The following is a 16,770-nucleotide window of genomic DNA, read 5'->3' on the forward strand; positions in this document are numbered from 1 at the left end:
CTCTCCAGAGTCTTCTCACTCTCCTTTTCTTAAGAGGAGCAACTTAGTTCTTCCCCAGCTTCTATTTTTATATCGCCATCCCTCAACTCCTAAGCTTAATACCGTCTTCGGTACTTCAATATTGGAGATAATCATGACAAAGAAAGAATACTGAGAATTCTTACTATCACTCTTACTGTATGCGTGTGTGCTAACTTTCTTCAGTCATGTCCGACTCTGTGCAACCCTAGGGACCGTAGCCCGCCAGGCTCCTCTGTTCATGGGATCCTCTAAGCAAAGAATACTAAGAGTGGGTTGCTATGCCCTCCTCCAGGGGATCTTTCTGACTCAGGGATTGAACCCATGTCTCCTACATCTCCTGCATTACAGGCAGATTCTTTACTGCTGAGCCACCAGGGAAGCCCATCCCTCTTACTAGCGCTTCTTTAATTTAGAAAGATTTGATGAAAAGTTACAATAAAATTTTTTTTAAAAACTAGCCATTTCTTATAAAAATTGAGATGTTCATCCCCTATTACACCCTGCTGGGGTTAGATAAGATGTTATCCACTCAGTACTATTCACTCCTTCATATTTGTTTCCTCCACAAGTATTTACAGAGTGTTTTCCATGGACCAGTTATTGTTCCAGACACTGGGGACATGAAAATAAACAAGACAAAGTTCCCTTCCCTCAAGGAGTTTAAATAATAGTTGAGAGAAAGTGGAGACAAACAGTTATACATAATACGAAATGCCATAGTGCTATGAAGGAAAAGAAGGCAGAATAAAGGAAATAGATTGGGATGGATATATATATGTATATGTATACATATATGTATAGGTATATATACATACATAAAATATATATGCATATAAGACTCCTTGGCGGAGGCAAGGCAACCCACTCCAGTATTCCTGCCTGGAGAATCCCATGGACAGAGAGCCTAGCGGGCTACAGTCCACAGGGTCTCAGAGAGTCGGACATGACTGAAGTGACTTTGCACAGCACAGAACACACATATATATTTATATATATACATAGTTTTCAATTGTGCCTTATTTTTTGAAACCTCTGAAATAGCAAGAGCAGAAACCTACATTTGTCATTAGGAGCTTTTCAGAATACTCGGAAATCTCAAGCATGCTGCTAAGCAACAGACACCAGGACCTTCAAAGGCCTGCCACCCAGAACACACACCTTGCTCCATGGGCTCCGCATTGCTTCAGCAAGGCTGCGCTGTAATAATCAACATCCAAACCACAAAAGACCAGAAAGAAGATCTGCCATCTGAAAAGATAAGCGCTGCCAGCACTCCCCCGCCTCCGATGATCTATGAAATTATTATGGGAGAAGCAGTAGAAATGGAAGCAAAGAATTTAACTCATTCATCCTCAAATGGCTTCCCAAGCGGCGATAGTGGTAAAGAATCCACCTGCCAATGCAGGAGACACAAGAGACGCTGGTTTAATCCCTGGGTCAGGAAGATCCCCTGGAGTAGGAAATGGCAACCCACTCCAGTATTCTTGCCTGGGAAATCCCATGGACAGAGGAGCCTGGCGGGTCCCTGGGGTCACAAAGAGTCAGACACAACTGGGCAACTGAGCACTCACATTCTCAAAATGTGTCCAAATGATGAACACGGCTTTGTACGTCTGCCTATCTCTAAGTTTTGATCCAAGAAGGACCAAAGGAGCAATCATTTAAAATACCCTCTTGTTAGCAAAATTGCAGTGTGCTTTACTAGGTAAAATTTACACTCCAGAAAAGAACTCTGCATGCAGGCCAGATATCCAAATTTCAGCAACTTATATATTTATTTCTATCTTCAACCTACTCATCTTTCCTTAGCTCCAGAGAGCTATTTTTAATCGCATGGTAGGTGGTGTACAAAATCCAAAGAGTTTTCTGATAAAAGAATGCATTAAAGATAGTAGCTTGACACCTAACTGCTATGACAAAAATAGGGTGGTAAGCTCATAAGAAAGGACTTGGTTTAATAAATAACTCTCACATTTCCTTTTCATTACTGGAATAGTACCCAAGCACTGTCCAAAGTGCCTCATGGGCATTGTCTCAGTCATCACCAAACCCACCACTCTCACCATTTTTCATATGAGAAAACTGAGACTTAAGTTAAAACTCACACATCCAAAAAGTAACTGAACTCAATTCAGTTCATGAATTCAATTCTATGAGACAACATCTGTGTTCCCACCACTAGGGTGGAGTCTCTTTATATGCCAGAACCTCTTTCCTTTTTTCTTCTATTTCTTCCTCCTGACTTCTCCCCACATGACACACTCATATCCTCAGCCTGGAGAGACAGCTTATGTGGGTGTACAGTCATTCTCTAAATGCGAAGGACCAGCAGCCAGACTTAAATTTTAGGAATCACGTTAGGAAAAGAAAATATCTAATTTGGCTGTAAACTTCGGAGAAGGCAATGGCAACCCACTCCAGCACTCTTGCCTGGAAAATCCCATGGATGGAGGAGCCTGGTGGGCTGCAGTCCATGGGGTCACTAAGAGTTGGACACGACTGAAGCGACTTAGCAGCAGCAGCTTTCCACATAGAAATGGAAATGAGCATAGTTCCATTATTGCTGCTTTATAGCTTTGTGTGTGTGTGTATATATATATAGGAACAGCAGCTTTATACACACACACACACACACACACACACACACACACGCATGCATGCTAAGTTGCTTCAATCATGCCCAACTCTTTACAGTCCTGTGGACTGCAGCCTGCCAGGCTCTATCCATGGGGTTCTCCAGGCAAGAATACTGGAGTGGGTTGCGGTGCCCTCCTCCAGGGGTTTTCCCGAACCAGGGACCAAAGCTGAGTTTCTTATGTCTCCTGCACTGACAGGCGGGTTCTTTCCCGCTAGCACCACCTGGGACGTCTGGTACATACATGTATATGTACTTTTATTTTTAAAAAGCAACATGTGATAAAGAATTTGAATGAGCCTTTCACGAACAAAGGAGCTCAAAGGACATTTGACCCAACCTCTTGAGCAAGAGGTGAGCAAACAGACCTGAAATCCAGGCGGAGGGATCACACAGGGGTATGCAAACCAGAAATCATTCCTCACTGGGGTCACCCTGGGGTCTGTCCACCATGAGCACAAGTAGGGGCTCCCATACACGTGCATGCAGCAACCTAGCCTGGTGAGTTTATATCAGAAGTTTCAAGCAGAGTGTGCATCAGAATCATTGGAAGGGCACTGGAGACAGAGATGGCTCGTCTCCAAAGTCTCTGTTTCAGTAGGTCTAGAAATGGGGCTTGCATGCATGTAGCTTCAGTCGTGTCCAGCTCTGTGTGACCCCATGGACTGTAGACCACCAGGCTCCTCTGTCCATGGGATTCTCCAGGCAAGAATATTGGAGTGGATTGCTATGCCCTGCTCCAGGGGACCTTCCCAACCCAGGGACTGAACTCTCATCTCTTATGTCTCCTACAGTGGCAGGCAGGTTCTTTACCACTAGCACCATCTGGGAAGCCCAGAGTGGGGCTTTAAGGATATGCATTTCTAACAAGTTCCCAGGTGAAGCTAATGAGGCTGGTCAAGGGATCACACTTTGACAAGCAGTGCATTGCCCGTACACCACTGCCACCTCTAAGAACAATCAGCTCTGTCATAGCTCAGGATGAAGACTGTTCATGCTGGCAGCATGGTCCACCCACGAAGGGACACGTAAGCCTGGAAGCCCACTGAGGGCTGTTTACGCAGAGTGTTCTGGAGTCCTGGGTACCCAGAAGACAGCCTAGAAGAAGAGACACAGGTTCTAGGTGCTCACTCTGGACAAGGCGCAGCTAGTCGAAGCCTAAAACGGGGCCGTCTGAAGTTAATGGCTCAGGACGGGTGTCACGAATTGTGAAGGGTTGGATTTCGCCCCACTTGGCGAACAAACAAATTAGCCTGCCAGCTTCTGCTGGCAGAAAACACCCGACTCCTGGGTCACAGAACAGAGAGAATTTATTACTCACAGTGATAGCAGTAGCCATGGTAACATTATTGCACCGGTTCCCTGAGCCCTAATTCTGGCAGGGTGACACGCTGAGGGCCAGGTGTTGTCTGATTACACAGTGGGATGAGTTTCTGAGACCAACACCGAGATTAGGATGCTCTGATTTTATACAGATCCGCAGACACTGGGTCTCGCTGGAGTCCTGATCTTTATTATCTCGGACGGTAAACCTATCTACCCCTAAGGGAGGCGGTCTCTGTCTTCCAAGGCTGCCTGCTATGCAAAACCTCCCTGAAAAGACAGTCTAGGGAGAATCAGCAGTGAATGCCTTTGCTCCCAAGACCAGCCGTGCGGAAACTCGAGAGACCAACAGAGAACTGTCTCCTCACAACAGGGCCCGGCTGCCAGGACGAAGGGTGACCCCGACTGGAAACGAGGATGAGGACACGAGCCGGGGAGGCAGCCGAGGGAGAGTTTCTGAGGCAGAAGACTCAGTGAGTTGAAAGGCTGTGAGGAGGCAGCCCAGGGAACTCAGGAGTCCATTAGGAGATGAGGTCAGGGAGGAAATGAGGAAGAAGGGGGACCGATCATGGCGCAGCCTTGTGGCCACAGCAAGGACCCCACCCTTTATCCTGAGCGAAAGGAGAGCTGACTGCCGAGTCCTGAAGGGATGAGTGGCATGGCGCCACGTGTTTTGAGAGGGTCACTCTCGGCACCATGTGGAGGAACAACCTGAAGACAGGCCAGGGCCAAAGCAGGGAGACCAGCTAGGAAACTCCAGGAGAGAGTCCGTGAGAGATGATGGTGGCCCAGACCATCATCTGCGAGGTGCAGAGAGGGTGCAAGTCATTTGACTCTAGGCATATTTTGAAAGGCGGATTCTCTGGTAGCTCAGATGGTGAAGGATCTGCTTGCAATGCAGGAAACCTGGGTTCGATCCCTAGGTTGGGAAGACCACACCCACCTCCCACCCAGAAGAGGAAATGGCAACCCACTCCAGTCTTTTTGCCTGGGAAATCCCATGGACAGAGGAGCCTGGCGGGCTACAGTGCATGGGGTCACAAAGAGTTGGCAACGACTGAGCGACTGACACACACACTTTCATATTTTTGAAAGTAGAGCTAGCATGACAGACTGGAAATGGGCTATGATGGGGCGGGGGGCCCCAAAACAAAAGCTTTCCAAGGATAGGTTTGGGGCTACTGTGGTTGAAATGCTGTTGTTAGCTGAGATGTGGATAACTTTGGGAGATACTAGGATTCTAGGGTTATTTCCAAGAAAGAAGATCAGAAATTCAATGTCAGACACATTACATTCAAGATGCTTATTAGGCATTCATGTAGAGACAGCAAGTGAACAGGCTGAAGGTGAGGGGCCAGGTCCAGGCTGAGAAAACAGATGTGGGAGTTGTTAGTTTACAGATGGAATTTAAAAGTATGAGAAGCTCACCAAGAGAATGAGTGCAGATAGAAAGAAAGGAGACTGAGGCAGGGCTTGTGAAGGAGTAGGGGGAAAGCGCTTAGCATCCTGGAAACCAAGAGAACAAAGTGCTCCAGGGAGGAGGGACTGAGCAACTGTGCCAAGTGATGCTGGTATGGTACTGGCACAAAAACAGAAATATAGACCCATGGAACAAGACAGAAAGCCCAGAGATACACCCATGCACCTATGGGCACCTCATCTTTGACAAAAGAGGCAAGAATATACTGTGAAGAAAAGACAGTCTCTTTAATAAGTAGTGCTGGGAAAACTGGACGGCTATGTGTAAAAGAATGAAATTAGAACACTTCCTAACACCACACACAAAAATAAACTCAAAGTGGATTAAAGACCTAAATGTAAGACCAGAAACTATAAAACGCTCACAGGGAAAACGTAGACAAAACACTCTTTTACATAAATCACAGCAAGATCCTCTATGACCCACCTCCTGCAGTAATGGAAATAAATGAAAAAAATAAACAAATGAGACCTAATTAAACTTAAAAGCTTTTGCACAGCAAAGGAAACCATAAACAAGGTGAAAAGACAACCCTCAGAATGGGAGAAAGTAACTGCAAATGAAGCAACTGACAAAGGATTAATCTCCAAAATAAAGCAGCTCATGCAGCTCAATCAGAAAAACAAACAAGAAAATCAAACAATGGGAGGAAGACCTAAAGAGACATTTCTCCAAAGAAGGCATGCAGATGGCTAATAATCACCTGAAAAAAATATTCATCATTGCTTATTATAAGAGAAATGAAAATCAAAACTACAATGAGATATATATCACCTCACAACAGTCAGAATGGCCATGATCAAAAAAAAATCTACAAACAATAAATGCTGGACAGGATGTGGAGAAAAGGGAGCCCTCCTGCACTGTTGGTGGGAATGTAAATTGATACACCCATTATGGAGAACAGTATGGAGATTTCTTTAAAAAATATATTAGGAATAAAACTACCATATGACCCAGAAATCCCACTACTGGGCAAAAAACCTGGGAAAACCACAATTCTAAAAGACACCCCAATGTTCACTGCAGCCTTATTTACAATAAGCAGGACATAGGATAACCTAGATGTCCATCGACAGACGAATGGATAAAAAAGTTATGGAACATATATACAATGGAATATTACTCAGCCATAAAAAGGAACAAATCTGAGTCAGTTCCAGTGAGGTGGATGAATCTAGAGCCTGTGATACAAAGTGAAGTAAGTCAGAAAAACAAATATCATATATTAATGCGTATATATGGAATCTAGGAAAATGATACTGATGAACCTATCTGTAGGGAGTAGTAGAGATGCAGACGTAGAGAACAGATTAATGGACATAGCGGGGGAAGGAGAGGGTGGAATGAATTGAGAGAGTAGCCTTGAAATACATACATTAACATATGTAAAATAGATAGCCAGTGGAAATCTGCTGTATGATGCAGGGAGCTCAACCCTGTGCTCTGTGACAACCTAGAGGAGTGGGATGGGGTTGGGGGTAGGAGGGAGGTTCATATGTAGGTTCAGATGTCCCCAACCCAGAGAGAGGGGACATATGTATCTATGGCTGATTCCTGTTGATGTATGGCAGAAACCAATACAACATTGTAAAGCAATTATCCTCCAATTAAAAATAAATAAATTAAAAATTTTTTAAACTAAATAAAAGATGACAGAATAAAAAATGTTAGTGCTAACACCACTATCATTTGTCCATTTCTCTTAATGAAGGAAGTCAGCAACCCCATAACATACATAATCAAAGAATTTAAGTTGAGTGGGATGGGAGGGGGGAGGCAGACTGTGAAGGAGGGGATATATACATGATTATGACTTATTTGCATAGTCATACGGCAGAAACAAGCACAACATTGTAAAGAAATTATCCTCCAATTCAAAAATAAAATATACTTTTAAATGTAAAAAAAAAAGAATGTAAGTCATTAGCGGGGTAGGTAATATTGTGATTCCAATTCTTTTCAAATGTATATATGAATCGATTTTTAGACGTGTGTTTTCCCTCTGTTTTTTACTGGTACTCAACCCACTTTTTTTTTTCCAATACAAGATTTGCTTTTCAAATGTATTAGATTTTCTGTTTGTAAATACAAGGGCCTTTCTCTCTCAGATGCCAAAATCATTTCTGGAAAGGAGAGGCCAAGGTCTCCGTTCAGCCCTTCTCCTGCATGCAAGAGAATCCGTAAGGCATATGCATTGAGCACTACCATGGAATAACCAGCTGCCTTTGGGCTGGTAGATCAGTTCTGTTCAGTTCAGTTCAGTTGCTCAGTCGTATCCAACTCTTTGCAACCCCATGAATCGCAGCACGCCAGGCCTCCCTGTCCATCACCAACTCCCGGAGTTCACTCAGACTCACGTCCGTCCATCGAGTCAGTGATGCCATCCAGCCATCTCATCCTCTGTCATCCCCTTCTCCTCCTGCCCCCAATCCCTCCCAGCATCAGGGTCTTTTCCAATGAGTCAACTCTTCTCATGAGGTGGTCAAAGTATTGGAGTTTCAGCCTCAGCATCAGTCCTTCCAATGAACACCCAGGACTGGTCTCCTTTAGGATGGACTGGTTGGATCTCCTTGCAGTCCAAGGGACTCGCAAGAGTCTTCTCCAATACCACAGTTCAAAAGCATCAATTCTTCAGCACTCTCCTCTCCCAAAATAGCAAGATCATATTTCAAAAAAGTTCTGCATGTGTGTTCTTACCTCTATACATTCTCTCAAGGGTCACAGTGACAAATGCGAGTCCTAATCCTCAGAATAAGCTTCCTTCTTTCAGGTACAGAGTCATTGGGCTCTGGAAACCTGATGGAACATCTCATATAAGCAATTGGAACCAGATCCAGCACACACTAAGTCCACAATAAACAGACATTTTCCTTGTCAGTAATGTCCTTCGTGGAATGTGTGAATTAGGAGAAATGGGTAAGTGCTTATAAGAACCTTTCCATCATTTGAAATAAACTTTGCAGAAAGCAAGAAGATGGATCCTGGGGTATCAAAAGAGGAATAATGAGGATCAAAGACTTCAATTTCTTCCTGACTTGTCTCAACTCTTAAGTAAGGGAACCATCTTTCCATGATGTCTTCATGTAGAAATGAATCCTACATAAATTCTGAAATCCCAAGTGTTGGCAATATTTATAGATTATTTACTGTTCTCATTATCGCTACTCTCAGCTTGTTCACATACAGGGGGTGGAAATCAGGGGAAAACAAACAAGTAAATACCCAACAGCCAGAGCCTCTGAAATAGAGAAATCTGAAGAGACTCCCCTCTCATTGTACCCATAGTTATCATTTTCTTCTGAATGAATCAGTTCTGTTTCCAGGATCCTTGACAAGCTGCTTTTGCTAATGATTGACAAAAGAAGTGTCTAATTATAAAAAAATTGCATTTTGCAGTTTCCAAGGGCTTGGTGGATTCTGCGTTTTAGATATATGTCAGAGAAAATGTAATTTGTGTAAGGTGCAAATAACTAGATTTAAGTCTAGAGATGAGATGTAACATATATACACACGTTTTCGGTATGTGGTACATCATTTGGCTACAGCACAAATAGCCAAGCATCTGATTTTTGTCTTCTGAAGAAGTAATAGGTTGGCGATAAAGGGGTATTCTTGGAGATTTATGGTTTTATTCTGGGACTTTCACATGCTCTGCATCAAAATGCAACATTTATAAACAACTCACACTGTGAGAAACTATTTAAAATTCATCTTTCCTTGAGGACCCAAAGCTTTCTTTTAGCCAACTCAAATTCATTAAAATGTTCTATTGCCTTCCCTGGTGCATTAATAATGATTCTTAATTTAATGCATAGATTTTAAATACATTACACTTCATTTCATAAACATTCAATGACAAGTAGAATGACAGGCTTGAAAATCCACAGTTTAGGGTCATCCTTCATGTGTTCTTAACTGCATCCTGACTCAGTTTAGGAGGTGGCTTTAAAGTGTTGCTGGGGACATTCCACAACTGCAGTAATGATGAACATTGACATACGTGGAGAGCAAGCCAGGTTGGTAACTGGGGCTGCCACCCTCTTTTCTCCAATTGCCAGTTTTTAAGTATAGATGATTTGCACATTTTAAAGGATAGTTGCTAAAGTACTTATTTATTATTTACTTAGTTCCCTAGGCTTCACTGGTGGCTCAGAAGATAAAGAATCTGCTTATAATGTAGTAGACATGAGTTCGATCCCTGGCTGGGGAAGATCCCCTGGAGAAGGAAATGGCAACCCACTCCAGTACTCTTGCCTGGGAAATCTCATGCCCAGAGGAGCATGGCAGGCTATGGTCCATGGTGTCACAAAGAGTCGGACATGACTAAACCACTCACCACACACATTGGCTGGTAAATTAGAGGAAGTAAGCAAGTCTGCTCAGTCTCAGTTCCATAGTATAAAAATGCAGACTTAGTTCAGAGGTTGTATTGTGAAGAATACAGGCAACAACATATTAACACCAAGTACCAAATCTTATGATTGACCAGAAAATGGACTCATATACTTCTAAGTTTTTTGAAGCAACTTCTCAAATTCTGCCTGCCAGAAAGTATTAAGAAAACAAGGCACATATTAGGGAATGCAATTCAAAATAGCTTCTAGTATGCTGAGCTGGATGATTCACAAGCTGGAATCAAGACTGCCGTGAGAAATACCAACAACCCCAGATACACAGATGATACCAACTCTAATGGCAGAAAGTGAACAGGAAATAAAGAGCCTCTTGATGAGGGTAAAAGAGGAGAGTGAAAAAGCTAATTTGAAACTCAACATTAAAGACATTAACATCATGGTTTCCCATCCCAACACTTCATGGCAAATAGATGGGGGAAAATTGGAAACAGTAACAGATTTTATTTTCCTGGGCTCCAAAATCACTGCAGACAGTGACTGCAGCCATGAAATTAAAAGAAGTTTGCTCCTTGGAAGGAAAGCTATGACAAACCTAGACAGCACGTTAAAAAGCACTTTGCTGACAAAAGTCCATATATTCAAAGCTATGGTTTTCTCAGCAGTTAATGTATGGATATGAGAGTTTGACCATAAAAACCATAAAGTTAGACTATAAAGAAGGCTGAGCACTAAAGAGTTGATGCTTTTGAACTGCAGTGCTGGAGAGAACTCTTGAGAGTCCCTTGGATGGCAAAGAGATCAAACCAGTCAATCCTAAAGGAACTCAATCCTGAATATTCATTGCAAGGACTGATGCTGAAGCTGAAGCACCAATACTTTGGTCACCTGATATGAATAGTCAACTCCTTAGAAAAGACCCTTATGCTAGGAAAGATTGAAGGCAAAAGGAGAGGGGGGCGGCAGAGGATGAGATGGTTAGATAGCATCACCATCTCAATGGACACAAATTTGAGCCAACTCCTAGAGACAGTGGAGGACAGAGGAACCTGGCATGCTGCGTCCATGGGGTCACAGAGAGTTGGACACAACTTAGCAACTGAATGACAACAACAACAACATAATATCTATGGTTCGTGTGACTCCATTTTATAAAAAATTTAATTGCAACAACTGTACATGCTGCTGTTTAATCGCTAAGTTGTGTCTGATTCTTTTGTGACCCGATGGACCAGTAGGCTGCCAGGCTCCTCTGTCCATAGGATTTCCCAGGCAAGAATACTGGAGTAGGTTGCTATTTCCTTCTCCAGGGTATCTTTCCAGTCCAAGGATCAAACCTGTGTCTCCTACACCGGCAGGTGGATTCTTTACCACTGAGCCATCAGGGAAGCCTAACAGTATATGATTTGTTACAAATGATTGACTTTATCTTATATATACATCACTACCTACTTTAAAATTTTTTAGAGGGAAAGTAAAACAGTAGAAAGTAGCTTTGAAGACAGTAAGAATACTCTTCATAATATTTTTAAAAGTCATAAATCAAAAGGTGTAATACCTAGCTTCCATAGTGTGAGGTTTACGATTGTACAACCTGAAATGTAGAAAACAGATTTCTTTTTCTTTGAGTACTCTGATCTCTACAATATAAGAGACTTAACCTCTTGCTCTTTGAGAAAGAAGGGATTATTTTACTGTTTTGTTAAAAAAAAAAAACAATAATATGCTTTGCTTACAAAGCAAGAATTTGTTTGCATGGAATATTAATAAAAAGGATACAACTGTATTTATTTTTTTCTAGAGCTCGTTCTTTGCTTCATTTTATGTTCTTATCTGTTTGTTTTCTTTCATCTAACTTACATTATCTTCCTGTGTTTCATTTGTCTGTATAAAATGCCCTGACTTCTTCCTGGAACAAGACGACTCCAAACAAACGTCCTGTGAGCAAAGAGGAACGTAAGATAAACATGACATTTCACTTTAATGGAATCTGCAAACAGGCTTAATCTGACATGTATCACTTTAAGTCATTCATGGACTTCTGAGAATCCTCCTGAATAGAATGTCTGAATATAAAAAGTAGTTACTATAAGCTGAATATTGGTCCCCAAAGATATCAGATCCTGATCCCTGGGGCCTGTAAATATTACCTTTTATGGGAAAAGAATCTTGGGATGGGAAGATTATCTTAGACGCTCCAGGTGAGCTCTAAATGAAATATCACAAATATTCTTTGAAGAGCGAAAGAGGGAGATCTGACAGAAGAGAAGGCAATGGGACCACAAAGGTAGAGACTGAAGAGATGTGACCAGTGGTTGGAGGAGGCAAGGAAGAAGTATTTCTGAGAGCATCCAGAAAGATCGAAGCCTTGCTGACGTCCTAATTCTGCTCGAGTGATGGTAATTTTGGACTTCAAGCCTCCAGAACTGTGAGAGAATACATTTCTGTTGTTTTAAGCCACTATATTTGTAGTAATTTGTTACTGAAGGAAAGTTACATGGCTCAAAATAGCCTGGAGTTAAAACTCCCCTCCAGGTCCCCCCCACCATTCTGTGCAAAACAAAGAAGAAAAAAATGGACATTAAGGTTGATTATGCCCAGCTCCCAGCCAGTCCAGCCTCTGGCCAATATCCAGAATTCCTTGCCCCGACCATTTAAGACAAAACTACTCCGAACGACCTTGGAGAAGAACAGGCCGCCTTAAGACAGTAGCTTTCCACATATATGCCTATATATACTGACTCTTTTCTTGGGTTAGTGCAGCAGCTCACTAATCTGACTGCTGCCCCTTCTCGCCCCATTAAAGGTGACCTGTTTCTGTGAAGTGCTGGTCTCGTTCTTTTTCCGAACCTCGCCTTCTCTAACTCCCTTACCCTACAGTTACAGCAATCATAGGACACTAACACAATCATTAATCTGAATACATATAAGTATTAAGTGAAATTTTTCCTTGTAACATTCAAGACATTGGGAAAGACAAAAAGTTAATTTCTAGAGTAATGAAATATGAAAGGTGGTTCCAAAAGGAACCTTCTTTAAAGGACTGCCAAATATTTCAGGAAAATGCTACATTCCAAAATAAATTCTCTCTAATATATCAACTTTATTAAAGCAAAATTCTCTAGTACCGGGAAAACAACGGGCAACATAGCCTCTTGTGGGCCTCTCACGAGACACAGTTCTCCAGCCTCTCCTCGTGGAGTTGTTCCTAACCCCACTTCTGTGTTTTTCCTTCTGCCAACTTCCCAGAATGTCTTCCTGTTCTGTTGGAAGTAATCTGTTCTTCTACAAAGTCAAAGAACCTAACAGCAGCATTTCACTTCTAAGACCCACTACTGCATTTATGGAGATTTGTGTGTAAATGAAGTCCATAGCATCTGTAGTATAAAGTGTGTGCTGAGTCGCTTCAGTCCTGTCCTACTCTTTGCAACCCCATGGACTGGAAGCCCCCAGGCTCCTCTGTCCATGGGATTCTCCAGGCAAGAATACTGGAGTGGGTTGCCAGACCCTCTTCCAGGAAGAGGTACTATAAAGTACCTGAGGACATCTCAATAGCACTGACCACTTAATCACATTCATGTTTGCTTTTCTCTAGATCAAAGGGCAGAAAGAGGAGCAATCCCCTCTCTAGATAAATCTAAAATAAACAGTGCTAAGGTTAGAAGCTTGCGTTTAGGAAACTACAGGACTCTCTTAGAATCTAAGAGGCAATTATTTAGCCAGAGAAATGTACCAAATAGAAAGAAGATCTCTTTAATATAAACCATAAACATTTTGTGAAATGTTTCATTTTCAAAGAACTTACTATGTCTGCTGCTTAACTGACCAAAAAAAAAAAAAAGTCTGAAAATGGAGAACTTAATGTACTGGGAAGATGAGAATTTAAGGGGCAAATATCATCCACCAGATTGTAAAACTATAAAGTTGAAAGTCATCCTTGACAGCCAATCCAAGTTACCATTGTTTCCTTCCCAAGTCACCCGCCATCCTTCACAGCCAATCCAAGTTACCGTTTTTTTTCTTCCCAAGTATTTCTTAACTCTATTCACTTTTGTCCCCCTGGCTGACCATCACCCTATTCCAGTCTCCCTAGGAGGGCTTCACATGAAGGGGGAAAGAGGCAGAGGGGGCCAAAGAAAGTACGAGCAGGTAGGGACTTAAGTTTTAGTTCTCTTCTGAAAGTGGTAGGCTTTGTGTGGGGAGTGGGCCTTTACAGCATCCACTCTGCAATATTATATACTTGTTGTTACAAGGAATTTACATATCTGGCTTGTTTCCTTTCTGGAGAATGGGAAGGACCAGACTACCTAGCTCATGGAACTGCTGTGAAGCAGTGAGTCAACCCATGTAAAGCACAAAGAGCAGAAACAGGGACACTGAGCAAACTCTGCTGGTTTGACTATCACCTGCTGGGCTGGGAGCTTTCTTCAGGCTCTCACTGGTGACCCACTCCAGTATTCTTGTCTGGGAAAACCCATGGATGGAGGAGCCTGGTAGGCCACAGTCCATGGGGTTGCAGAGAGTTGGACACAATGAGCGACTTCACTTCACTACTTTACTAGGCTGGGAGCTTCCTTCAGGCTCTCACTACACTGCGGTCCTCTTCTTATCATTTAGATGGTTGCAATTTTTCTGTTTAGTTATCAAATAACTCTCAAGTTAATGTCCGTCTCTTCCTCTACTATAAATTTCACAAAGCAGGGATCCAGGCCATGTTTGTTCCTCCTAGCACAGTGCTTGGCAAAGGAAAGCACTGAAGTGTTTGTTAAGTAAATCTCACAAGTAAAGCAAACCAGTAACACCAGTGGGTCCAATCTGATGAATGTTTCCACTCTGCTGTAGTTTTTCTCTCCAACCTCACTGAATAACGGATTCACTTGAGAAGCTTTCAAATATACCCATGCCCAGGCCCCAGAGATTCCAGTTTGCTGGATCTGGATTGGGCCAGGGCCTGTATTTAAAACTGCAAATCTCATTGGCAAAGCAGGTTGGAAAGCTCCAGCTGTTCCTACCTGCTTCAGTTTAGGAGTGAAGGCCTCCAACCTGATCTCAACTTTTGAATTAGACTAAGGAGCTCCCCAGGGGCTTCCCAGGAGGCACAGTGGTAAAAAATCTGCCAGCCAGTGCAAGAGACACAAGACACAAAGGTTTGATCCCTGAGCTGGGAAATTTCCCCTGGAAGAGGACATGGCAACCCACTCCAGTATCTTGCCTGGAAAATTCCATGGACAGTGGAGCCTGGTGGGCTACAGTTCATGGGGTTGCAAAGGGTCCAACAGGACTGAGCACACAGCACACATAGAAAAATTCCCCACCCTTGGTTGCATTCACCTTTCCTATTTAGATAGACAGTGGAGGAAAAATACTGGAAGCAGCAGCTTTATGGACAAGATCTTGGCTGATGGAAAGAATGAGGATGGTTCGTGCTGTTCAGACCATTGTAAGCCTGGCAGCCAAACCTGTTGGGTGACTCCAGACCCAGCATCTGCCAAGTCGCTCTCATGTAGGAGGACACTTAAGCCCCTAAAAAGGGAGCACACAGGGCCATGAACCTCTTCGTTTTTTAAACTTTTTAAACGGGGCTCTTATTTTATTTAAAAGCCTACATAGAATTTCCCGTGGAAGAAAGGTGGTGATGATTGTTCTAAAGCCCGAAAAAAGCTGAACTCGCATTCATTCATTCTCGGCATTGCTCCCAAGAGAGACTCTATAGAGTCAGACTCCAGTCTCCTGCTCCACATTCGTCCACCTCTGCTTCTTTACATATACCATTTACTTCCATTCTGGCACGATTCCATCGGGATTCCCTAACCCTTCTCTGCTGCGACCTCAAGACACCAGGCTGCCCTCGGTGAAGCCCTCTCGGGCTCCTGGAGCCAGTGACCCCCGGAGCTCGAAGGCCCCGCGCGCCAAGGGAGGCAGAGGTCGCCCCCCGACCGAAGGAAACCGGGACTCTCGCGTCGAGCTGCGAAAATCAGCGGGCGGGTAACGCACTCCCCGGTCTCGGAAGGCAGGTCCCCGCGCTGCAAACCCCTCGCGTGTCCGGGAGACCCGGGGTCTCCGCGGAGCTAGCACCTCGGCGCGCGCTGCGCTCAGCCCGGGATTCGGGAGGTGCAGGACGCGAGCCCACCGTGCACTGCAGGAGTCGTCGCGGCCCCTCCCTACTCGCGGCGGGAAGAAGGGGACGAAAGGCGTTCTCCGGACCCTGCCCAACAGGTCCTGCGGGTGCCCGCGGGGTGTAGGAAGCGCGAGCGCGACTGGCTGGGAAAGAAGTCGAGCAATCCGGGGGCGCGTTTCCTGTCGAGGGTCCTCTCCACTGGTCCCCAGCCCACAGCACATCCTGAGTTTGGGGGAGCAGGAATTGTCCCGAAGGCGCGGGGAGGAGTAGAGTGGTGGACACATGGGGTGAGGTCACCCATCCGCTCGGCCGGGGAGCAAAGTTAGGTGATGAGGGGAAAGGGCCTTTGGGAGCCCTAGGGCCTGACCCTCGGGGCGATCGGCGACCACTCACCTCGAGCCTGCGCCTCCATAGTAGCCGATTTAGGACTGAGAGTAGCGGGGACGCCCGGCGCCTGGCGGAGAAGCAGCGGCGGTGCCGGATCTCGGAACGCAGCTGGCCACGTCCTCTCCCCGCACGCGTGTAGCGAGCGCGGCGTGGAGGGGGTGGGGGCCGAGGGGCGGCCTCCGCTGCCCGCTCCGGGTTACCTCCGCCCCTTTCAGTCTACCTGGCCCAGACCTCGCGGGGGTGCAGCCCACCGCTGGGCGCCACCTGCCGGCCGATTCGGGCATCGGGCCGGGGGCGCGCGCTCCGGGCTCAGGGCGCGTGCTCTGCCCAGCGATGTCTAAAGCCGGCTTGAGGTCCGCGGTGCTTTCAATTTTCTTTTTTGTAAATACATTTATTGATACCCACTTTCTATAGTTCATTAAAATAATCCACAAGCATAAAAATATTTTTC

General features: G+C 44.4%; 1 protein-coding gene across 4 annotated transcripts in view; it reads right to left on the reverse strand.

The window, feature by feature from the left end:
- TPD52L1 (TPD52 like 1) overlaps positions 1 to 16,568 on the reverse strand; it is a 90,273-nt gene extending 73,705 nt beyond the window's left edge. For 3 of the 4 annotated variants that reach the window (XM_086317015.1, XM_086317013.1, XM_086317012.1), the window contains exon 1: positions 16,326 to 16,545. In XM_086317015.1, coding sequence (XP_086173141.1) covers positions 16,326 to 16,344 — 19 coding nt within the window. In that variant the 5' untranslated portion in view covers positions 16,345 to 16,545. Of the gene's footprint in view, positions 1 to 16,325 lie in introns of all 4 variants that reach the window. The other variant, XM_086317014.1, reaches the window with a different exon arrangement.
- Positions 16,569 to 16,770: the final 202 nt, after the last annotated feature.

The sequence above is a fragment of the Bos grunniens genome, chromosome 9 (assembly GCF_055505025.1).
Source record: "Bos grunniens cultivar Pamir isolate PY7600 chromosome 9, Bosgru_T2T1.0, whole genome shotgun sequence".
In the NCBI taxonomy this organism is placed as follows: Eukaryota; Metazoa; Chordata; class Mammalia; order Artiodactyla; family Bovidae; genus Bos; species Bos grunniens.